At 38.1% G+C, this 25,185-nt stretch overlaps 1 protein-coding gene across 1 annotated transcript in view; it reads left to right on the forward strand.

Annotated features, from left to right (window-relative positions):
• RIMS2 (regulating synaptic membrane exocytosis 2) overlaps window positions 1-25,185 on the forward strand; it is a 469,801-nt gene that overhangs the window by 374,713 nt on the left and 69,903 nt on the right. Inside the window, 3 exon segments of the mRNA XM_048068611.2 lie at window positions 4,470-4,570; window positions 23,317-23,489; window positions 24,497-24,733. Of these exon segments, the coding sequence (XP_047924568.2) occupies window positions 4,470-4,570; window positions 23,317-23,489; window positions 24,497-24,733 (511 nt within the window).

Raw genomic sequence — 25,185 nt, forward strand, 5'->3', positions numbered from 1 at the left:
AAAGGGCTTTCCCAAATGCAGTTCCTTCCCTTTCTTAAGGGAGTCAATTTAGAGGGACAAATTAGAGGAAACAGACCAGCTAAAGAAAGCTCTCATACACCTTAAGACCTGTTTTCTCCTCCCGAATCCAGGCATGGAACATGCACACTGCCTTTTCCCTCTCTGTTACATGTTTCTGACCTCCAACATCTCAGTGTTTCTGTAGTCATTAGTTTTCCTCCTTTTGCCTGACCCATTGTTCTTCCCAGATTTTATATGTCTTTTGTCCATGCCTATCCAAAAGTAAATCTGTCCTAATACTTTAAGAGGAACTCCACTCAATTTCTGTACCCCATATTTCCCTTCTACTCTCTGTGTCCCAGCATTCCCATTGCACAGTTCTTTAAAACTCCTTCTCCAAATTTATCACTATCACCTGCATCTATAATAGCTAGAAGAGTTGAATAATTCCCACTGGAGAAGGCAATGAAATGAATGAACACAACTCCCAGCTCTTTTTATTTTCACTTTTTTTTCATAGACAGGTTTGTCTTAGGTTAAGCTGGGTGTTAAGGCCATTTTTGTAGGCCCTTTTGCCTCTAGTTGTGGACCGTGGGCCATCAACTGAAGAATCTTAGCCTACAGAAGAGTCAGTATTTGTCCTGAGCATCCAAGATCAGCCTTTAAGTCCTGGCTGAGCTAAGCAATTTCTTATTTCCTTGTAAAAATGTGACTCTATATTGAGGTCAGGAAAAGTTAGGTATTAACCATATCACTAGTTACAGCCCCTTACAATTTTTGTTACCCCGCACCCCCCCCCCCCCCCCCCCCAAAAAAAAAAATAGTCAATTATGATGAAAATTTTAATGCTTAAGTAGCTGAATCTTATCAAATTTCAAGATCAAACATTAAAATAATGGGTTGCATTCAAAGTTGGGGCAGTGATTCTAGTGCTTGTGATGAGTACTTGCAGCTCCAAGGACAGGTTTGCTGCCACAGTTGGCCTTACTCTTGGCAGTCCTGTGGCACACTTGGCAACCTCTGGCATTTTGAGACTGTTTGCACTGTAAAATTGCTGTTTTCCTGCAGCATACTGTACTCTAAAAATAGGGAGAATGGCTGGTATTGAATTGGCAGCTAGCTTTTTGTTAGCCAGGAATTTCCCCGTGCTGATGACAACCCCATGGAGCTGACTTTCAGGCCCCTGTTTACATTAGAGAGTTGTTTAAAATAAGCAAAACTCTGAGGTGTTTCCTACAGTCTAATGATCCCAGCTATGTTAGGTGAGCACCATCAGGCTTTGTTCTTCCATCAGTCTGTCTTTATTTTTTGGTATTCTTGTGGCTGAAGTTTGCATGTCTCATTGTTTTGTTGGAGGCGCAGCTCTTGTCTAAAAACAAAATTTTGGAAGGAAGTTAAGGCAGAAAAAGTGTACCGATGAACTCACGTCTGCCTGGCCAAAACTTGGTTGCATACCTTTGAGACATGATGTAAATACATGAAAGTATACCTTAGCTAGCTTTAATCTTTCTAGTATCAATCTCTGTATAGCCCTGAATGTTTGTTGTACTGAGCTCTAGCTAATGACCGAATAACTCGAGGGCTCAGTCACCTGGTGCTACCAGTGTAAAAGCTGATGCTCCTACATTTGCACTAATATTGATAACAAATAGTTAGTAACAAGTTAGCTCTGGCTTGTCTACACATACTTCCTGTACAGCTCCTGACTACAGAGAAATCCTTGGTGTAGGACTAATGAGGCTTGGTTAACCAAGTCATGTTAGGAACTGAAGCTTCCTAATACACCGAGTTACTGGACTCTGCTGGAAGCACTTTCTGCTCCTGCTAAATACCACCGCCTAAGTTTTAGCTAAGAACAGATTTGCCAGCAGTACCAGGGAGGGTTAATAGCCCTGCATTTGCACCACTTAGTGCAAATGTGACTTGGTGCACTCAGACCACGTGAACGGGACGTGGCCATGACACTCTCAACCTTTCTTGCTGCCATCCAGATCACGGCTGCATCTGGCATTGGTTACATGGAGATAAGCCTGCGGCAGGCAGTAACCCTGCGCAGTCTTTCTGCACATCAGCTCCATGCACAGCAGAACTAAAGCCGAGCTTCTGCATTATGAACTTCCCACTGCCCTCAGGATTCCTTCTTTTTGTGTGTAACTGAATTCATCTGTTCATTAAGGGCAGTTTCAAAAATATATGCTGAGTTAGATTTTTTTGTAACAAATTTTTATGGGAATTGAGTGAATTTTTTTTTCTAAGCTGTGCTATGTTTTTCTCTTGAGATGAAAATGAGCCACTAACTTTGCCTGTTGTGCTATGGAGGGCTCCATTTTCAACTGTATTTCCGAGTGCTTGATTTTGCAGAACACATGCAATTGGATTTGTGGAAGCCCACCTTTCAATTTGCCATAGATCACAGATAAGAAAGAATGTTTCCACAAGTAATTGTGGAATTTTTAACGTGTGATCAAGAGGTGTTATTTCTTCACTTCTTGTCATCTACTGAAGTTTGGCAGGATGTCTGTGGACAAAGACCATATATGATGATTTCATAAGAAAACTTCATAAGAAAAACGTGTGGTGAAAATTATCTCCTTCATTATGTTACTGAAGAATGACAGGCGGATTTGTAGATCTGACTTCAGGAGAAGACAATTTATTTCTTTAAGCAAAAGTTAAGAGTATTTTACTCCAAAAATACTAATGTGTTATTTCTGTCATTGAAAAAAGGGAAAAGTATCGCTTTCCACGTTAAGAGTTTCTGTTTTAAAGAGAGAATATCTTTATAGTGCATTTAAAACCAGATCCTTAGAAAAACCACTGCAGCTTAAAGATAAATTGGCAGGTATTGCTGAGGCATTTTTAATGGTTGAGATAAAATGCAATAGGAAAAACTAGCTATATTTTATTTTAGGAATTTTCACCAGCAACTGTCTTTTTCATTATGTCTCTCCCTATAAAACACCATTTATTCTTTTTCATTCATTTTATTGATTCATGTCTGTCTTGAAGGTTTCTCTGAAGTCTCTTCATTCACTTTGACTGTAGGGAGTAAAGATGGAGAGTTGGAATAAGAAAATCAGAAGCCACAGGATTTATAGATAACAGTACAGTTTAGTGCTCTCAAATTCCTTCTTCCTTTCACCCCATTCCTTCCAGATTTTCCATGGTGTACTGCAGGATGTAACTGGCAGGCTTTTCTAGTAGTATGTGCTACTGTCATTACTGTTGTACAGAAGGAAAATACAAAGCTCCGAGGCCCTGCAAAGGCCCTGTGAAAAGCCCTGCTTTACTGTTAGATTGTGACATAGGGCTAAGGTTTAGAATTTGAGTCAGATTTATATAATACACTGGAATCTAATATTCCAATCACAGCTCCATAAATACAGGTCCAGATTGTTCAATGTTTATAATATACAAAAGCTTCCTTTTATAACTTCTGGATGGATTCTGATAAACTAATCCTAGACAACCTTTGTGTTAAAAAGACAGGAAGTTTAAGATAAATGCCAGTCAAAATGAATGCTTTTTAGCATTCAGTGGATAATGAATTATTTTTGATTTATACCATGTTAAAGTGGAAGAGAAGCAAGCCTCCATGTGTATAGTAGATAACTATATTTTGTTTGAAAATCTTTTTTTAATTCTGGGCTGTTCTCTTCCTCTCTTTTTTCTGTTTCTATTTCTCACACTTTCCCTTCAGCTTTGACACTTAATTCCTTATTATTTTACATAGTAAATTGTGCTGTTACAGTGCCAGTTGGCAGAAAACAGATGATGCCTGTGTTGTATAGTAAGCAGCCATCTCGACTGAGACTAATCATGTATTTGGTCTAAGAAGAGTTAATCCTGAAATCATTCTTGAAGTTGCATGTCATTAGAGTGTGATACAGTGATACCACTGGGTGGCTCTTTATCATATCTTTATACACCTTGAAAATACTTTGAGCAAAATAAATGTATGCTTAAATGATAAATGGAGGTTTTGCCAGCCTGTGGTCATTACTTGATTACTAATTTGGTACAAAAATGCTGGTATCACACCAAAATAAATGCAGAACCAGGATCCCCACCTGAAATAAACAGGTCAGCTTTGCATTCTTTTTTTTTTTTTTTTTAATGAAAGACTTTGTTTCTCTTGAATATTTTTTTGTATTAAAACTCTGTTCTGTGGAAACATTATATTCCATTTGTATTCATTTCTTCTACAACATTGGGTTCATTTAAATTGTGCAGATAATTCAGTGCTTATTAAGACTGCTGAAATACTTACTCATCTACAATTTTCCTCCTCTTACAACTTTTGTTTTTCTGCAAAATTGTTACTCAGAAACTAAAATCGTATACACCATAATTTAATTAAATCGGATTTCATCTCTTTCTGTTAAAAATGCTATGAATGTAACTTTAAGCTTGGAATTGAGGACTACTGTATTTATTTTCTTTTTTGTTTGTTTTTTTCAACTTAACAGGTTCAATGGATGTAGAAGAGAGGAATCGCCAAATGAAAATGAGCAAGTACAAACAGGTAGTGGGATCAGATTCCAGGCTGGAACAAGATTATCATTCAAAGGCAAGGGAGTTTTGTTTTGAAAAGCAACAAAATATGTTAAAGTGAAATATCCAATATTGCTTTTAGAAAACAATTGATGAGTGGCAGGTTGTTTCTTCAGTAAAAGTTTCTTGCGTATCTGTAATAAAATTATTGGAAAAGTGCAGCAAAACCCTTAATAGAGACTGGTTTTGATTACTAAAATTTAGGAAGGATAAGTTAATTAAAAGTGGCAGTGTAATTATCCATTGGAATGAGTAGCAGTGCCATGATTTAAAAGCTCAAAGAGAAGGTAAAAAGAGGTTCACTGAGTGACACGTGCAATGAGAGTTACTGAAATCTGTCCATGGCTTTCATGTAGTTGAACACTGGTCTGTCTTGGTCTACTGAAAACTGAAGGCCATAGTGTTACTTAGTTTAATAGTGGCAGTTTAGCTCTTGGAAAGGTGCCGTATACATCAACACAGGCTTCTACATCACATGTGGCCAGATTTGCCAAAAATGTGAATTGTTATGTAGTAGTATAGCCTCAAATATATTATCCAAAATTTCCTGCTATCTGGAACAGGGTCATGTCATATACAGTGTGTTAATTAAAATAATCAAGATATTTCCAATTTAAAGTCCTATTATACAAAAATAATTTAGTGTCCTCTAAAAGACTTCATTAATTGAGGTCAGATTGTAAGTGAGAAACACGAGACTTCTGACCTATAAAAGCTGTTTGAGGAAGAGAAGTCTGTTTAAGACTTTTATTTCCAGGATGTAGTTCCTTTGCTTACAAGATTAGCAGTTATTGTAAGCTGAGCTATTTAATGTTTGAAGGCCAAAAAAAGTTAAATTTATTAAGTAGTATTAGTTTTGCACATGGTGTAGACTAATATACTTGATGTAATTCCTTTTGAAAAAGTGTGTTTAATTTTTGGGAAAATAAAGGGAGAACTTTTTCAAAGCCCTTGACAAAATGGGGAAAGCTATTAATGGAAATAGACAGAACAAACAAAAAACCTGTGAAAATGGCTTAAAATATTTTAACTTTATAGATGTGCTACATGGTTATTTGCATATTTTCCCTGTATACTTTTTATTACAGAACACATAAGAATTTTTATTAACGTGTAGGAGGGACTTGGAATGACATGTCTAGATGCTTGCTATGTGATGACGTTTATGGCAAAATTATTTTCATGTGTCTATATTGTCTGCTTTGAAAGGTGTTAGCTTTTACAGGTGAGCATAATACTGTGAGCAGGCCTTCTTGTGTTATGATTGTATGTACCATAAAAAATGAATTTATGTATTGTATGTATAACCAGATTTATTCTGCTAATTTTCCTGCGCCCTCAGTGCTGGCCTGAAATTTGAGTCAGAAGCAGGACTGGTATAGAGTGTAGAGAATAAATGTGCTCTCATGTGAGGGAGCTGAATAGAATATAATTACCTAATGAAGCATTTCCTACCCTTGTTTTCCCATTTCACTCACACCATATTATTGGTCCTCACAATACATCTTTATCTTTTAAATTAAAATTTTAATATTCGGTATTATTGGAATGTATTAAAGAGGAAAAAAATTAATGGAATTCTTTTATGAAAATGGTCGTTTATTTATTGCAAATATCAAACAAATTGTCTCCAGAAATAAACAGTTAATTTACTCTTCTGCCAAAGTGTAGTTTCAGTATTTGAAAATGAGTTATTTATTCTATCTCTGAACTCATGGAACTAGACACTGAATATTCAGTTTAATTGTAGAATGGTTTGGATTAGAAGGAACCCTAAAGATCATCTAATTCCAATGTTAATTGAAAATGCATTCTTAAAAATTCTAGTTTTTAAGCCAAATTAGAACTATATCTCTCACTTGCCATATGAGAGATCTGTCTTCATTTTTTTGCTAACACTGCTTCAATTTCTTTAATTAAGTGCTTATATCATCTAGAGACAGAAAACGAGTAAGTACAATTTATCTATCTGGTTTCTACAACAATTCTTCTGGAATCATCAGGTGAAACACATATGTAAAAAGCTGAGTGAAATTTCATGTTCAATATACTATACAGTGACTTAGATTTTTTTTAAGACCGTCAACTGACACAGCAGGCAGTCAGGTGAGTCATGCCTGAGAAAAATGTCATTATTTAAGCATTAAATGACATTCAGGACAGCTAGCAAATAGAATTTTATTTTATATTTCTGTTTTAAGTCTTTCTTTAAATGGAAATAAACAGTAACTGAGTGTTCCTCATAATTACTTTAAGAAAAAGCACCCTTCTTTGCTGAGAAAGCAAAAGATTTAACAGCAGAAGTTCTGTTCTACCTCTGGAATTCAGTACTGATAGCTTTTTTACACTGATGTGATACATAATCATGCATTAAGAAGCCTGTGGTAAAAATTTATTTTGACATAAAATAAGAAACTGCCCTTCCTTTTTATGGCTATGTATGACTGATATAATTGCAGATTGCATTTTTACTATTCATATACATGCCTCATCATTTTTTGAAAACTGAGTATTTTGTCTTCCATAGTATTTCTAATGCATGAGTTTGGCAGGTCATACATACATTGTGTAAGAGTTCTCTCCTTACATGTAGAAGTTGCATTACTGTGGTTTCAGCACAGACATAAGGAAAGCAAACAGCATATCTGATTTTCATAGAAATATATTTACAACTGAGGAGACATGAAAGGAAAAATAGTGGGGGCGTAAAGGATTAAGCATAAGTATTCTTGGTATTAGGAAACCAGTTATTTCTGAATATTGAATACTGGTAGAATTGTACAGGAATAGATACTGAAGTCTGAATGTCAATGCTGGTAGCATTGAAAGCTGACATGCAGGAAAACCTGAGTTCTGGTTACACAAAAAGAAAGCACAGGAGTACAAGAGCATTCCACTAGAGAAAAATAGCCATTGGCCATACTTTGACTCTGCAACACTAGCCTGATGTATATAATGTTCCTCAAGAATATTTCTAGGGCTAGTTTATTCTTTTGGTTGAAAACTAAGGTTTCCAGTTCTTAATGTTCAAACAAGATGATGCGCTGTGAAGAGAGAAGGCCAAGATCAGAGACCAGAGCCCAGAGAAGCTGAGTGAGTAGTGTGCTAGATTCTCTCTGGTCTCATTTGGTTGAGATGGTTTTTGATGATGATTCCCAAGTTCTCTCTTAAATCTTCCCTGCCTTTCTTCTTGTATGGTGCTGCTGCCATTAGCTCTCCTGTCAAGCAGATCAATAGGTGGTGCTGTGGTTGGTAAATCCTTCCCCTGGCTGACAGAGGAAGGGAAAAGGGTAGAAGGAGTCCTGCTGCTCCTTTCTCCTTGCTGCCACAGCTGGCCAGGGGGTTGACTGGGGAGAGTGGGCAAAAAGAGAGTGGGCAAAAAGAGAGAAAATACTTCCTAGACACGTTTGCAATCAATGTGAACTCAGTGTAGGTCAAGAGAGAACTCCATCAACTGAGGTCCTATTAGCCACTCCAAAAGGGTCTGAGTGATTAAAACTATTGCATGCTAGACTAAAGGAGGCTCTTTATATCGGAGTCAGAATAGTGAAAAATGGTTGTTTTATTTAGAACCACTTGTAAAACAGAGGCTGGTAACTAGATGACACATATAATCTCAAAGTATCATGAGGTTCATTTTACTTGTTTTATTAGGAGGAAATAATATGCCTACAATATGCCTACATATAATAATAATATGCCTCCAAAAAGGCATAGAGAAATCCTTTCATATAATATTAGTGATATATTAATTAGGGTTACAATATACTAGAGCAACAAAGTTGGGATAAAAGTGGTAAAAAACAAGATAAAATCGGAAATGTTAGCAGAACTGCTGAAGAGATTACTTAGCCAAATGTAGAAAAGAGTACACCAAATAGAACAGTAATACAGAACACTGAAGAGAAATTTCCAACTGCAGCTTTAATGATTCATGTTGATGATAAGACTGAAATTCTCTACATCATCAGCTGTATGTAATGCCGCGGTTCCTGCTAGTCAACAATCAAAATTCAAGATTTAGATTTGCCAGATACTGTACATCATAAATGTATGACCATAATTCTCTCTGTGTCTAGTGTAGCAAACTAGTAGAACTGGACAGAGTAGCACGCTCCTTTGTGGCCTTCTAAACCCTTGGCAAGACCAAGATGAATTAACCAGTGGAAAAGAAGACTTGAGCACGTGTTCATTTGACTAGTATAGATGCAGATGGATTGCCCTTGAAGCGTATAAACGCTGAAAAGTTGCAGTTCTTCAGGCTGAGCCATTTTGATTCAGCAATGAATTGAGTACCTCCTCATGGGCTACCTGGGTGCAAGAATGTGCAAAAGATATGAGCTGCAGCCTGGGAGGTGTAAGAGGTCGAGTTTGAAGCAGGTCTCTTTAGCTGTCAGTCTAGTCACAATGTGTGCAGCTGTCCAAGAGCCGCCTTTTTTGCTCCGAAACCTGCAGTAAGTAGTTTTGGCAGTGGTACAGCTGCTCGTGGTATCCTTTGACCTGTGTTGATAGAAGCATTTGATATAATGGTGTTTTGGGGTTGTATTGTGAACGATTATGAATATGTCTGTCTGGTACTAGAATTGTTTCTTACAACTTCTCTTGTTAAGGATGTAAATTTGACATATTCAAAATATTGAATAAAAACGGAGGCAAGGTTGGATATCCATCTTCCATGAAAACAGTGTAGAAATGGAAAGCTGTTTCATATAGATTCCTTTTTAATGTACCAGTTTAATTTTTAAAATATTAGATATCTGGATAAAACTTGAAAAGATGAAAAATAATTAGAATGGAGCTATGCTGAAAAATAATTAAGAAAGAAATAATTAATATTAATAATACCACACAATTATTCTATGCAATTACTTTCTGTAAGATAACCGTAAAGCTACAAGCCTAGACAGTAGAATTTGATAGACTTATGATGGAAATAGCTGTGCACAGTTTTACTGGGTCCCTTTGTCTTTCCCTTCCTCACCTCCACACCAAGAAGCTTTTTGCCTCAGGATGTAAACCAAAACCAAACACCAGTTATGCTAAGAAAGGATTTCCCATGTGAGAAGCCTGTTTAGTTATTGCCTGTCCCATGGCTCTTCCAATGGACTAGTTGGTAATTGTATTTTTGGACGGAAACCTAGACAGCTAAACCAGCCATCTGGTCTGAAAGCACAGGTCCTGTTGACCAGCCGTGCTCGTTTGTGATCTGTGAGGACTTCTACTGCTAAATAGGAGAGAGAATCTCTATGGCTTAAAGTGCTGATAGGATTTATACTTTCAGTCAAGAATTTTATTATGTCTTTAATATAAAATTTAACGGAATGAACCGCTGATGTTGCAGTCCTAGTTCCTGTAAATACAGGATTTAAAGTTTAATTATGCGACTTAAAAATGCAGCTAGGTGAAATAAATTCAGAATCCTAGATTTGAACTGCTTGCACATGGTAATGTGAAAAACATCTCTTATTTCACTTGTATTTTTATTGCAATCCTATATTTTGCTGATGGGTTAAAAGTAATTTAGCAACTTTGAGTATAGATGTGGATGTAATTTTGAGTATTTTCTTCTTTAGTTAATGATATCCAGACTCTGAGAAATGGTTTCTGTTTCATAGTGTTTCATAGCTGTCATGTTTCTTCTTAATTTAATTCAAGCTCTTGTTTAATTTGTTTTCATTTTGATGCTTTTCTAATTTATTTTTGAATCTTGAATATCTGTGTTTCCAGCAGAGATTTAGGGTAGTCTGCAATGTTATGCGATGGTTAACACAAATATTGCATTCAGATACCATGATGAAGGCTGACAAAAATTGACTGATACTGACTTGCTTGATCTGTCTGCAGGCGCTTTGTATTGTCAGCCATTTTCTTAGTTTTTGTGTAAGCTTATGTTGCTAATAGTATATCTAGAAGACATTATAAAATGAACTTAACATATCCTGTAATGTTGGGATGAATCTCAAAGAGAAAAAATGAATCCTGAAAGTAAAAAAATAAAAAAATCATCAGTCTAATTTGGTTCTGCATATTCATTAGTTGTTAGAATTGATTGTAAAAACAAAGGGGGTTCGATAACAGAAAATTACTTTTTCTGATTTAAAAATCAAACCCAAAATGCTCAATGTAGCACAAATTCTTGGATTTTACTCTTACAGCAATAAGTTAAATGCTCTTTTGCAAAAAGCAAATATTTCCCAGGGCAGGGGGGGGGAAGTGTTTATCTAACGTAGATATATTTCAAGATGTGTATGAAAAAAAATCTATTAAAGCCATATTCAATAGTGTAATTGTAGCCATTCCACTAATAATCACATTTAAAAATCATCTGGGTACTGTCCTGACCAATTTCTAACCAGACTAATCACTACAATTTATCTTAAATCCTTTTTTCCTTTTTATAACAGAGGACATTTTCTTCTCAGAACTGCTTTGTCTAGATCTGTGAATTGTTAAACTGTTAGTCTATTTTTGTTTCAGATTGGCTGTCTTTTCATAGTAAACTTAAATTATTTCTGTTTACAGTTTTTTTCCTCAATTTAAGCCATAAAGTTCCAGGATGCTATTGAACTGAGTTACAGTTAATGTATAAAATTATGTATCTGTGTCTTGAGTTCATTCTGTAGGGTGTACTAAAACTAATGCTGATAATAGATGAGAAGATTTAGACAAAACAACCACAAAATAATTGGGAAATATGTACTAAATATGTACTAAATATGTACTAAATATCTGGGTGCCTTAGTGACATTCAAAAATGCAGAATATAGGAAGTTAATTGAGTTGCTGTAATGGTCAGGGAGCCCCAAGAAGTGAGGGTGATAATCTAGAATAATATATATCACACCAGACAGGCGTTTGTCCTGCTTAATTCTGTGCCAGGCAGAATAGGCATGAAAAGGCTGTGATTCACATTTAGAAGATGACAAGAGTAGAGCCCTCGCTCCAGCTCAGCCAGAAACATGTTTGCTGGATCAGTTTGCTAGGCTATTGACCTTGAAAAACCAAGGAGAACGTTGCATGCAGTAGGAATTGATAAACCTGGAGTTCTAGTGCAGTGCTGGCATAGAGCCTGCTTAAATGCGTAGAATTCAAACCGAGGAATCCTGCGGGAGGTGCTCCTGGGATGGCCACCTGCGAGCAGCTCCGGGTGGTTCGGTTGGGCATGCCTTAGGTCAAGGATTCAACCAGAGTTTGCTCTTATAATTTGTAATTCTTCACTAAAAGTGTTTTCACTGTAATAATGAGGCATGTGAAGTGGTTTTATTAGTGTGGATGTTTTATTTTGTCCAGTCTCTGTGAGTGCTTCTTTGTATTAAATGGGTTGGTTTTATTTAATAGCAGCCCCAGAGAAGTCAGTGGTAATTTTACCTGTTTATCAACCTTTGTCCAAACAACAGATTTTGGGTTTGATGATTTTTTACCATCTATCATGCAAGAAAAAAGCTTTGAGTCTCTCAGATTTTGCCCAAGGCATTGCATTTTTTCATTCTTTTTCTCAAGTGTCTTAAATTCATAATTTCTCACAGTTAGTTTTACTAACTATAACTGTGATTTCAAACATCCCTAGTGCAAGTAGTATAGGTAAAGAACTTGGGTGGATATTTAACACAGCACTGTTTTTCCGTCAAGGCTCAATAATTGATCTAATCAAAGTTAAAACAGCACCTTGGAGGCTCAGTGTAGGGATATATTTTGTTTGTAAAGCTTTAATGCCTTCAGCAACATTTTTAGTGAAAAGGTTACTAAAACACGAAATTATCTCTGCAACCATTCTAACCTATGTTATTTCTGACTTTTATTTGGAAGTAAAGTCTTGCTTGCAGGAGTTAATATTGGTTTAGTGTTAGGCAATAGAATAATTTCTTTAGTAATAAATAAGAAAGAATATTATCCTGCTCCTACGGATTGAAGTCATTAGTTTACCAGTGATTTCACTGACAGTCTGGAATCAGTGAATAATAACAAGGAATAAAAAAAAAAAAAAAAGGAAGTTCTGAAAATTCAAGCCCTAATTCTGAACAGGGTAATGATGTACCCAAAATGTGTTCATTTTTGCGATATAAACTGTAAAATTGTTACAGTAAACCTATTTTACTAGTAGTACTCATGAAATTTAAAATAAAATTACATAAACTTATATTAAAGTCTGCATAAACAGAACCTTCTCTTTTCCCCCAGAAGAACATCTTGTCCTAAATCTTTGCCTTGAATATATACATTTTCATCTAATAACCTTAAGTATCATAACTGAAAAGAAGTTTGGAATTTGTTTTTCTTCCAGAGTCAGTTTATGTTGAGAAAAACAATCATCTGTCATACAGCCAAACACAATTTTGTCATGTAGTTCAACTTCTGTTATAACAGAAAAAATTATCTGGTGTATCTTTTGCCTTCAAACTATGTCACATCTTTAAAAGAATTTATATTAGTTTCCTTACATACAGTATCTGAGATCCATTAAATTTTGCAAAACCAGAATGCATCACCCTGTTTCTTTTCTCTCCAGAGTGACAGATAACGTCAGATGAAAAACAAGTCTGGTGATTTGCGTACTTCTGCAGTTTAATCTGAAGCAAGTAGCTAATTATTAGTATTTGCATGTTACTTACTTTGAATATGATTTTCTAAAAACAAAATTGAAAACACTGACAGTTTTCTGGATCTAAGAGAAGATAACGTCAATTCATTGCTGATAAACAGGCTGACTTTTAGTTTCAAGAATTGTAAAGTAGCTTGGGTGGTTTTTAGGAGGCAGCATTAGAAATGTTATCTTTCCTACTTCTAAACTGGTTTCCAGACACAAAAATTTAGAAATACCATGCCAATGCTATACCAAGGAAACATCTGTAAAATGAAAACTTTCAAGGTTCTTTAAATTCATAGACATTAAACATCAGAAATGTTTGCAGAAGTTCTTGACCCTAAGAATAGTTCCAATACAGGTAACTGTCTCATGAAATTACCTAAATTCGTTGTACAGTTTCATTTCAATTATTTTTTCTTTGTTTTCCTTTGTTTTCCTGAAATGTTATATATGAATATCTTGCTGTTAGTGTTTTATGTGGTGAAGTTGAAGTTGTAATTAATGGTAATTGGCATTAAGTATTTTCTGTAAAAGTGAATTCAAATTGGCCTTACAAGGAAAGAGCAAAAGGATTATAAAATTCGTGAAGTGATATGAAAGACGTGATACATTATTTATTTATTTTTATTAATTTATTCATTTATTTTATTTCTCTCTCTTTGAGAAATGAAGGATAATGACAAAGAGAAAAGGAGAGTTCATTTTTTCCATTCCCCAGGAGCAGACTGCATGCTTAGGAGCTCCCTGCAGCTTTTTATTCCCTAGTATCCCAAAATGACAGGAGTAAAGGTGCTGAGGAAATACATTTTAGGGAAAATTAACGTTTTCTAAGCAGTTTAACTTGCCTATGGAGGGATAAGGAGATGGTGCTATCTACATCTTGCAGATTTGTTTCCCTTTTAGGTAAACACGAATCAGCAGAAGATCCTGTACACAAATTATTATCTAAGCTTATGCATTTATTATTGGACTTGAATTTTTCAAAATGTATTCTGAGAATCAATGAAAACAAAAGATAAAGAAAAGGTTATGGGACCTTCCCTCAAATCATGCTTGATTTTGGAGGCTGCCTTCTTTGATTTCTGTGGATTTAACGACTTATAAAGACAAGTTGTACAAAGATGTATTTATATCCCGTTCGTGAGCAATTTTGTAACTCATGGTCCTCAGGCACTTCTGCTTACAGGAATAAGCACTCACCATATGGCCCATGTGTCAATCCAGATGTTTCCTTCGGCATGAATTCCTTTAGTGGTGCTGTGTCCCAGGACAAATTTTCTGAAAGTCATATTTAAATGTTACATAGAGAAAGTACTATTAAGAGGGCAACTTCATACTCTTTTTCTCAAACCATCAGATTTGTTGAAATATGTAGCAGGCTTTTGGGGTAAAATAAACAAAGATGGTTGCCCTTCTGTATTTTTATTTGTTTTTACGAGAGACACAAGGACAAAAAAAACCCACCACCAGAAAATGGAAATGTAGTTTATAATCCAGGTTAAGTGACAACTCTTTAAAATGCATGTTGTTTGACTTCATAGCTTGATGTTGCACAGTAACATCTTGGAGAAGCCCAAGTTAGGTAGAACAACCGGAGACCTGAGCGTTTCTTAAACAAAGCAGAAGTCCTGCCCTGTTACCATCCTTAAAAATTAAACCGCTGTCTGGATGGCAGGACTGTATGAAGTGGAAGAGATTTTGAGTGCAGTGATAACAAAAACAACAGATGAACCACTTGAGGAACAGAAGCAAATACAGGAAGCACACTTTGATTCTGTTTATCCCATGTAAGTAGGATTCACTGGAGTTAGAAGACCAGAAAGGACCAGAAACATAAGTTGGAGTCATCACTAAAAGTAAGCCCACTGAACAAGTGAGTTACCTGTAGCCAGGCTTGCCAGTTTGTCCTAACAAATGTGCTGGAGTTCAGCAGGAGATAAAAAGTGTAGGGTATATTGTTAGATGGAATTGCACAGTAGATTGTGAAGCCATGGATGAGCCTAGGGATGATCTGAAGATCTGGAATCATCGGATCTTGTAACAAGGTGAAGTCCATCCTCAGGACACATGAGCTTTTCTATTGACTCCCATTTATATGGGAATATAAATATAAATACAGCTGTTTCATCCTAACCGTATGCTATACCTGGATCTCTCTGTTGTTTCATTTAACAACTAGGACCGTGAAAAAGATCATCTTCCTTTAATATTCAGACTATGAAAACTCTTCTTAATCAGTTACCTTTCTTGATAGATAATAGAAATCTTATTTTTTAAAGTAGATATCTAGTTATAGAGTACATCAGGCATGCTACCCAGGGATGCAGACCAGTGGTGGTAAACTCTTGTTATTATGACTTGTTATATCATTGAGTCCTGTTCCAATAATTTGATGATTTGGAGTTGAAGCGCTCTCCGAATTGTAACGTTAAGGTAGCTTTTGATGAGTTATGAGATACCTGCTTGGCCACTATAAACCTTAGATTTTCACTGCAGTCTTGGATTGTCTTTTGAGTTTTTACAGTTGATGCATTGAATTGTTGCTGTGTTGTTTTACTTACCTTTTATTTTACCTTAAACAACTTTTTTTTTTTTTTAAATGTTGTATTTTTCATTGGTGGGGCGGGATTTTGAACAGTGTCTTTGCAATAATGTGGTAACTTCATATATCCCAGCAGAAAGTTTACAATGCCTTCTCCTTTCAAAATTAATAAAATTTGGTCCTGACTTAAAGTAAGATTAAGTAAGAACAGTTAATTCCCTAGACTGGACAAAGCTATCTTTGTGAATGAACTCTGCATCAATAACATCTTGATTTTGGAGCAGATACCAGTGCAGCTGAAACTAGAGGTTGTCTTGATCTTCCTAACATCAGATTGTATGAAACAGAACAGAAGAACAAGAGACTGCTTAATTTTTTTGAAACTGACTGCAGGAACAGACCTTTTGTAGGCAGAAAAACTTGCAGGCAAATTAATTCTTAAGCTCCTTTAGGGACCCAAATGCTTTTTAAGAGCTGTCTCACTGCTTTTTACTGTACTGAATATTTGCAGGTCCTGTAAGTTCCCCTCAGTGTAATCCCAGAACATTTGCTATTGTTCTGCTATATTTATTTTATATTGTACACTTATGGAATTCTTTAAAAAATACACCATAAATCAGAATATGTGAAGCAGACAACTTTTCTTGTCTTTTGTTTTGGTTTGCCTCCAGATTACTCCTCTCTTGATTTTCATTTCTCCTTAGACAGTAGTAGGCTAGTGGCTTCTGTGTTACTGCTGCCCTTGCAGTTTCTTCTTCAACTCCAGGGTCATCTTGACCCCTACAATAACAGAGAAATTTGGGTTGGAGGGGACATGAGGAGCTGTCTTATCCAACCTCTGGCTCAAGACAGAGTCAAAGGAGATCAGTCCAGGTTGCTCAGGTCTTTTTCCAGACAGGTCTTGTAAACGTTCAAGGATGAAGACTGCACTACCTTTCTGTTCAACATGATCCACTGCTTCACTGCCACAATAGTAAAACTGTCTCTCCTTGTATCTGTGACTAGCTTGGCTCTGTCTCTCTGACATCCTCCCTGTATGGTCTGGCAGGCTGGTGCTAGGTTTGCCCAAATCTGCCCTCCTGCAGGCAGAACAAACCCAGGTCCCCCTCACCCTCACCACCCCAGGCTCTCCTCCCTGGGCAAGTGCTCCACCCCCAGCCATCTCATGGCCCTCTGCTAAACTCACTCCAGTTTACAATTATGGAATCCTCTAGGTTGGAGGAAATCCAAAATCATCAAGTCCAACCATCAACCTGACCTACCATGTCCATGCCCCTTAGTCCCGTGTCCACATGGCTCTTAAATACCTCCACGGATGGAGACTCCCCCACTTCCCTGAGCAGCCTGTTCGAATGCTTGATCACCTCTTCCATAAAGAAATTCTTCCTAATGTGCAATCTAAACCTTCCCTTGCAAAACTTGAGACTGTTATTGATGTCTTTCTTGTAAGCGGCCTCCCAATAATGAATGCAATATTTGAGACATGGCCTAATGTGTGCTGAGTATATGGCGATCCCCTTGATCTGCTGCTAATGCATCAGTTACGCTGCAGTTAATACAGCCCAGGCTACCTTTCTTTGCTGCTATGGCCCGCCGCTGGCTTGCTTGACGTTTTTCATTGCTCAGTTTTCATTTACTGATTTGGCAGTAGGATGTGGTTTGCAACATGGCTTAGCCCCGTAGTGAAGTCAAGCTCTCGAGATTTTTAGGTTTCTAGGTTTTAGGACCTCCTTATTAAGAGCGTATGCATGAGCATCAGTTAGTGAAATAAGTGAATAGGTGGCACCAAACCACTGAGGGAGAGACATGGAAATTTTGAGGTACTATTTTTCCGTTATTAGATAGAAGTACAGACATACTTTTTTTTTTCTTTTTATCAGTGCATTTCAGTTAGTGGCCTAACTTCGTTGAAAGGAGATTAGGATGGTTTAGGAGGCGGGATTTGTAAATCAGGTTACAGCCAAATCTTTCTATTAAAGGTAGAACTGGACTGAAATGTTCTGAATAATGGGGAAAATACGTCGGATGAGGAATGAGGCACCGGGAACTATAGCTCAGTGCCTCCCCAGGGAGCCCCAGTACGTCCACCTCGGCCTGCTGGTTGAGGCACCGTACTGCTCACGAGTAGCGACACCGCGTGTAGCTCTCTCTTTTATGCCACCGCAAGCTGAGAATGCCAAGAGAGGCACAGCAGGGCCAGGGCCAGGGAACCACAGGGTGGCCAGTGCAAAGCTAGAAACGGCTGAAGGGGAGGCAGGGTTGGAGCAGGGCCAAAGAGGTAGGGCTGGGGAAGCAGCATTCAAGAATTAGCAGTGAAAAGGAGGCAGGAAGGACAGGACTCAGGACTGAAAGGCAGAAGTTGGGATGGGCAGCCAGGAATGGGTCAGAGCTAGAACTGGTTGCAGCTCCACATGGAAAAGTCCGGGGCAACCGCTGCACTTACCGTACGCCGAATGCTGGGGCAGTGCAGGAACTGAGCTCCCCGGTCAGCCTTCGAGCCTCCTGAGGGACTGAGGGCTGCCGTGTGCAGCTGCTGGCTCCAGCGGGGCTGGCGGAGGCTAACAGGGCGAGCTGTGCTGTGCTCTGCCTTGATGGAGCCTGGCGGACTGACAGATGCAAGCGCTGGTTACTGAGGTAGCTAAGGATGAACCCATTGCGTGCGAGGGCAGCTTCAGCACAGCCTGCATCTCGGGTTTGTGCATATGCAAGATACAGATAAACTTACATTCTCGCTGCATGTTAATTTGTAGATTTTGTAAAAATGATTTTAGAGCCTCTTATGTAAATGTAATGTTACATTTATAAGTGTTCGGTTTTATTTCTAATGGAATACTTCATTAAGCAGCCATCAGCAAAGGACATTAAAACAATGTAACAACATTCCTTCAAATGAAGCATGGTAACTAACATTTGCAATGCCCTTCAGAGCTACAAACTTGAACCAGAAGCTCCAGTTAGAATTACAGAACATTTCATACAATTGCTGTGCTCTGGCTGCTCCAAAGCTTTTGTCAGCAAGGCAAGGGACTATTGAAACGGTCCAGAGTGGTTCTTTAGTCTGTTGTGGTAGCACAATGGACAATTGTCTGAGACAGCTTCCCAACATTTTGATCAGTAGAAACATTGACCAGATTTATACGTCTCTGTGTAAATGCTAGCAAATAAAAACTGATGAGTAGATTATAAAAAATAAAATAAAATAAAATAAAATAGAAAAACAGTTGGAAATCACTGACAATTTCAATTGCCTGGAAACTGCATAACTGTATAGTCTGTAATGGAAGACTGGTAACAATAGATTAAAGTAACATGAAACAATTACAAACTCCCTTTGAATTAGAAGTTCCAAAACGGTTTCTTTCAAGAAATGAGTAGGAGAGCAGTTGTAGCTCCATGTGGCCTGTGAGTCACACCGGGGCAGTTCACAGAGAGGTCGGAAGGCTTGCAGAGGTGGCTGTGCTGGGAAACAGAGCACATATTTGTTTTTCAGCTGCAATAATCTTGAATTCATCACTGCAGGAAAATAGTCCATTGCAGTTACAAAGTATTGGCACGAGCACCAAACTTTCACTTTGTTATTTGTTCCAACAAATGATTTTATTACTGCAGAGGAAAAGGTTTTAAGGAACTTTAAAACTTGTTTGGTAGAATTTGTTACCATGAAATTTATCGTTTTCTTCAATGCAGCAAAATAAGACAAAATCATCTTACTTTTAAAAACACCAGTGACTTTACATCAGGCCCTCTGCTTGCAGAAAGCCTGAGACATCTAGAGGAGGCCGGGAACTTTTACTGTGTTATGCGTCAAAGTCTGGAATCCTGGCTATATTATATGAGCCTCGATTGGGTTGAAAATGAAAATTTCACCTTATTGAAATAAAAGAGATATATATTTCCAGCATGGCAAAAGTCAGGAGATAGTTTTCCTGCAGCAGTGGCTATTAAAAAAAATAAAAATAAAGAAATGGTATTTAATTAGCCTTCACTGTAGCCAGGTATGCTTCACCATAGACCAGACCATTTGGCCCGAATCAGGGGAGCAGATGAGGCTCCCTTGCTGTCCCCATACCATATTTTCTTCTGAGGGAAACTGAGGCACAGAGGGGAGTTGCTGGATCTGGTGGCCCAAACCCGGGTGCTGCTGCAGCCAGCAGCCAGCCGTGGGGATGGCGGTGACCCTGCAGGGTGCCGCAGCACAGGGCGTAGGGACGGCAGGGGAGCTGGACGCGAAATGGTGGCACTGTTTCGGATGCAGTGGGTGGATGGCACTTGGTTAATGATGAATGGCCTTTCCAGTCTAACACTTGATCTTGTACAGTTGGTGACAGTTAGAAAAAAATAAAAATAAAAAAAAAAATTGAGACTCAGAGGAATGAAAACAAGGAACTATATGAAATGCATGAAGATGTAAAGCCTTTGGGCAACTTTGGCCACACAAAAACTGAAGAAAGAATTGTGCAAAGTTGTGCAAAAAGAGTTGCATTTTACAGTCAGTATACACAACATGAGACTTGATACTTTATAAAAAACAATATTCACACAACATAAATGCCGTTTTGCTTTTGAGGCAGAGAGCAAAGTAGCACTTTGGAAACTGCCTTATATTAAATTGCAATTTCAGAAGCAAATATAAAACTAAAATACCAACATGGCTTCTGTCAGACAAGCAATGTGTTTCCTTTTGTCTTCTGTGCTGCACTTTCTGAAACACTAATGTGCAATGCATTTATATTATAATCTGCTTCCTGGACAAAATTAAGTTAGATATAAGGTCAAAAGTAGACTGTAGGGGATAGGCACCAGCAGGATAAAGAGCAATTTGGAGCCAAGTTTATCGATGAGTTGCAGATATCTGGTATTTTACTGAGGTATCCAACAAGACAGACAATTCAGTTTCACGATGTAGATGTTACTTTGGTAGGCAGTTACCAGATGTGCGACTGTAACTAAGACATTGTGTAAATATTTAGTAGGGCTTTTAAATATAAATATTTAAAATATTAATACATGAATATTTAATGAAAAGAAGTACGTTCCAAAATTTCAAATCTAAAGCATCCTGAAATGGTAAGGGTCTAATAATATTTCTGTGCCCTCTGACCCGATCTAAAATATTTGGTGGGAAGTACCCTTACATACAGCAGGGAAAAGAGAAGCAAGGTAATGACCTGATAGTCGTGTTTCCCCTCACATTTCCAGAATTACGTACTTTTAGCTTACTTTTGTTACCGTAGCGATTCTTCAGTGTATATCACTAGGTTATTACTGCTGTGCTAGCATTTAAAAACAATAAAAATACAATAAGGTTGTTTTATTTGTCAAGATGTCTGATTTTTTATATAAAATATGTTTCTACCAACAATGTGTTTTTAAGAATTGAGGTTCTGCAGGTGAGGAAATGAAGCAGCCAAAATCAAAACCATGGGTTTGTGAGCCTGGTTAGGGTGCTGCAGCATGACTCTTCAGATTGACTTTGTGCAGTTCGGGTACCGTTTGCGGCTCCGTGTCACTTACACGTATTTGATTTAGAAGGGCTCATTTCCACTGCCTGCCTGGCAAGCTCAGTGTGGGATCTGCAGGCCGAGCGCCGTCATTCTGTGAACCACTGCAAGTAATTATCTGTCCCCTAATTGGAATGTAATTAACGATTCCATGAATGACTTACAGCCAACACTACAGTCTATCCTGTTTCCCCAAAGAGTAGCCACATGAGGACTGTAGCGCCAGCGGCGTGTCTGGCCACCGTGAGGGCGAGCACTGCGGCCGCGTGTCAGCTCTGGTGGGAACCAGCACTGGCTCCAGCAAGTACGACTGCTCGGGAGCCAAGACAAGTGCCGAAGGCCTTAAGGCGGCTCTGTGGTGCCTTTTCCATAGAGCCTGGTGGTAGCCCAGGCTGTACTTGCCAGTCTTGGTAGTTTAAGGCTAAATCAACTCAAACCTTTCAACACAACTACACTCATACCCCTGCCTTCAGTGCAGACTTCTCCTAGGGAGAGTTATGGGAACGGGGCAGACAGGGCTCAGTAAAAACCGTCAATAAATATTACACCGTTTAGAGGTTGTGATCACAGAGATCCCCTGTGAGTTTGTGGCTGGCTAAGTGCACTCCCACACTTAAAGGCTGGGGGTTCACACTTAAAGGAGGGGGTGAATGAACACAAATACTGGAAATCAGTATAGATCAGGAAGCCAGCTGCAACATTTACATCCGTCTTAGGTGAACGTGTAGCCCAGGCTATGCTTGGTCGCTGTCTTGGTGTACAGTGTAACCTGCTTGAGCATTTTCTCTTATCTTGTAATATCCACATACAGTAAATAGGCACTCAAATGCTATTCTGAAACACTATTCACACACTGTGCATTCTTTCAGGATACTTCCCAGTGTTGCTTATTCGTGGCAAGAGAGCAGAAACAAATGGTCTGTGCACTTCATGAAGGGCAGTTATTTTAAAACTGTAAAAGAGGGCCTGGGTCCAGTGTTGCTACCCCTGAGAGTTCCACAAGCCTCTCTGCAGATGGGATTTAAAGAAATCAATGGGAGAAAACGATCTGTGCTGTTCTTTACATCTTCTCATGCTGTCTTCTTTTGAAGTCAGCCAAACAATTACCTGGTGGTCATTGACATTCTGTCCTGCAATGCTGTTTTCCTGAAAAGGTTATCAATAGGAACCCATCAGATTGCTGTGTACACAGATATGTCAGTATATGAAGAGGAGAATGAAAAATCTTTCTGTTGCTTATTCTTTATCACATAGTGCAATGCAGAGTGGCACAGATTTAGTGTTTATTTAGAGCTAAGTGGTATAACAAGAACAAAGAACCATGATATTTTGTTCAGATCTAACTTGAGCACGTCTTCACAACTCTGCTTAACGTTGTGTAGGCTTACTGCTGATGGTCAGTCACCTGCCAGTTCAGTGTTGAGAGTATACGGTCAGTGAGCTGGAGCGTTATTGTCATTCCTGAATTTCTGAGGCATTTGTTCGTTATCAGTACAAGTTATCCCTAGTCCCATCCCTGCGTTCTCACATCCGTTTGGATTTCTCAGCCCAGCAGTTCAGAAGGTTGTGGGTTTTGTCTGAAGAGCTACAACAAAGTGTCTTTTAGTTTGATAATCTCAACTATCTGTTTAATTTAAAAAAAAAAAAGTGTTATCATTTGTCAACCAGAAGTTTTTGTAAATAGGCTAGGCCCCAAAAGAGATGCACTTTTTGTAGACAGCATGAAGAGTGTTCTGTCTCCCGGTCAGTCTTTCATGAGCTGAGCAGTTGTGGGCATGTCACTAAGTCCCTCTGCTTTGCTTTTGTGCACTGGTGAAACAGCGGTGAGAGTACTCTGCAATGGGTTAGGTGTCTTTGCTCAGGTTTGTGAAACCTTTGGGAGAGCTAGATGTTTTGTACAAGTTACTTTCTAGACGAAACCAAGAAGTTAATTACTTGAATTGGATATCAAAGCAGAATAAAAATAATGTGAACCAAGAAATAATTACTATTGTCTATTAGTTAAAACCTTCACTATAAAAATTCAGGCAGTCTGATGACACGGGCAGTTTAGATACCGTCAGGGACCAGCTCCATAGCTGATTTGTGGTAGTGCCGCTGACAACATCTCTGTCTTTCTCCCTTTCCTCTTACAGTATCGGTCGGGACGGGATCCTCAGCGAGGCTCCGACAATGTTTCCAATAAGTCCTCAGACAGCGACGTCAGCGATGTCTCGGCTGTGTCTCGGACAAGCAGCGCTTCTCGTTTCAGCAGCACGAGTTACATGTCTGTCCAGTCAGAGCGGCCAAGGGGAAACAAGAAAATAAGGTGAGCACAGGGAGCTATGGTGCCAACCATAGCTGTGTGATTTAAGTAACTGAGTACTTTTCAGTATTTGTATTTGAAAATAATGTTTTGCCTCAGTTGGAATTTGCAGGGAATTTGCAAGAAACTGGTTTAAATGTCTTCTTCGTCTAATGCTTCTTGAATTCTTTACGGTATTTGTTTTTAGCAAAGTTTTGGTGTCTTGAGTTATGCTAGAATGCACTACAACAAACATATGCTGTCAGCAGGCATTAGACATAGTTACATTTGCACTTTCTGAAAACGGTTGTGTAAAATACTTAACATGGCTGAAAAGACAGTTCAACTCAAATTTTGTGCTGGCTATGTCAAAGGCATCTTAGTTTAGTTTTTAAACTAGAGCTGCTGAACTGTTATAGAAGTCTTAGTTAATACTAATGCACACCCTGGTCCAATTCAACTGTAGGCATACCTCTGCTGAATTAGTCTTCAACAAGACGTGCACAGTGAATCTGTCAGCAAAACACAGCATTTCCTTTGCCTGCACCCTGTGCACAGTCAGTGGAAGGAATGAAAGATAGTTCTTGTCAGAAGGTGTAACCCACCTGCATCTGTCAGCAAAATTCAGTGTCAACTTGTATGAATTCTCAAAAATTTGTCCTCTTGAGAGATAGGATGCATTTGGTAAGTTTGTTTGAACGTCTGTTCATATGAGCAGTGTTAGGACCACATCGTTTCTGTCGTATGGTTATGTATCCCTTTTTAAATGAGATGTATTGCCATGAAACTTCTGTTCAAAGAGGGACTTAGAGACTGTCCTGAGAAAATATCACAATTTAAAGCTTCTCTAGTGTAGGCTGGAAGATTAGCCAGCATGACTTACCTTGTGACTACTTCCATCTTTTAGCTTTTATTTCATTTATTTTTCCTTTCTTGTGAGTTCACGCATGCTCATCTCTGTGACCCTAACTTTACTGCATTCTTTTCTTTTTTTCCTTTTGCATGCCTCTTTCAATTTTTGTTGACTTCAGAAGGACAAGGGATATAGAGGAAAAAAAAGAGGGGGGGTTGGAAGGGGACGAACAAGATGAAATATTTCCTGAGGAAGAGGAAAAAGAGGAGGAGGAAAAAGCAAAGGAGCAAGAAATTAACGAAAAAGGGGAAGGGCAAGAGGTGGCAGAGAACTGTGATAAGGAAGAAATCAAAGGATCAGGGCAAGATGAAAAAGCTCAAGAAGACCAAGCAGAGGAGGGGAAAGAGGATGACAGGTAAAACGTATTTCTATTTTCTGTAGATCTATAGACGTAGTCTTCTTGCTGTAACTGGACCTTGCTTGCCTTCCCCCTTTTTTTTTTTCTTTCCTTTCCTTTGCTTAGTTTATTGTCTGTTTTGTGCAGCTTCTTTTGCTTTCAACCATGATGCTTTCATATTTAAACAAGTTTCACTCTCAGCTTCAGGGAATTTGTTCTGCATACCAAATGATGCAGCACACTAACTTGATTCATTATTTTGCATGTAACTACAGCATGTTATTTTTTAAATTGGTTTAGACTAGAGTTTGGGTTTGACTATAATAAACAATAGAAATTATAAGATGCCTCTTTAGATTCCCTGCTTGAATTATTGTTTCAGGGAAAAATCTTTTGTTGAGTGATATTTCATCAATATCAAAACCATCTTTACTTTTTACTTGTGTCAGTACTAAAGAAGAGAATTAGGA

Source organism: Anser cygnoides, chromosome 2 (assembly GCF_040182565.1).
Source record: "Anser cygnoides isolate HZ-2024a breed goose chromosome 2, Taihu_goose_T2T_genome, whole genome shotgun sequence".
Lineage (NCBI taxonomy): Eukaryota > Metazoa > Chordata > Aves > Anseriformes > Anatidae > Anser > Anser cygnoides.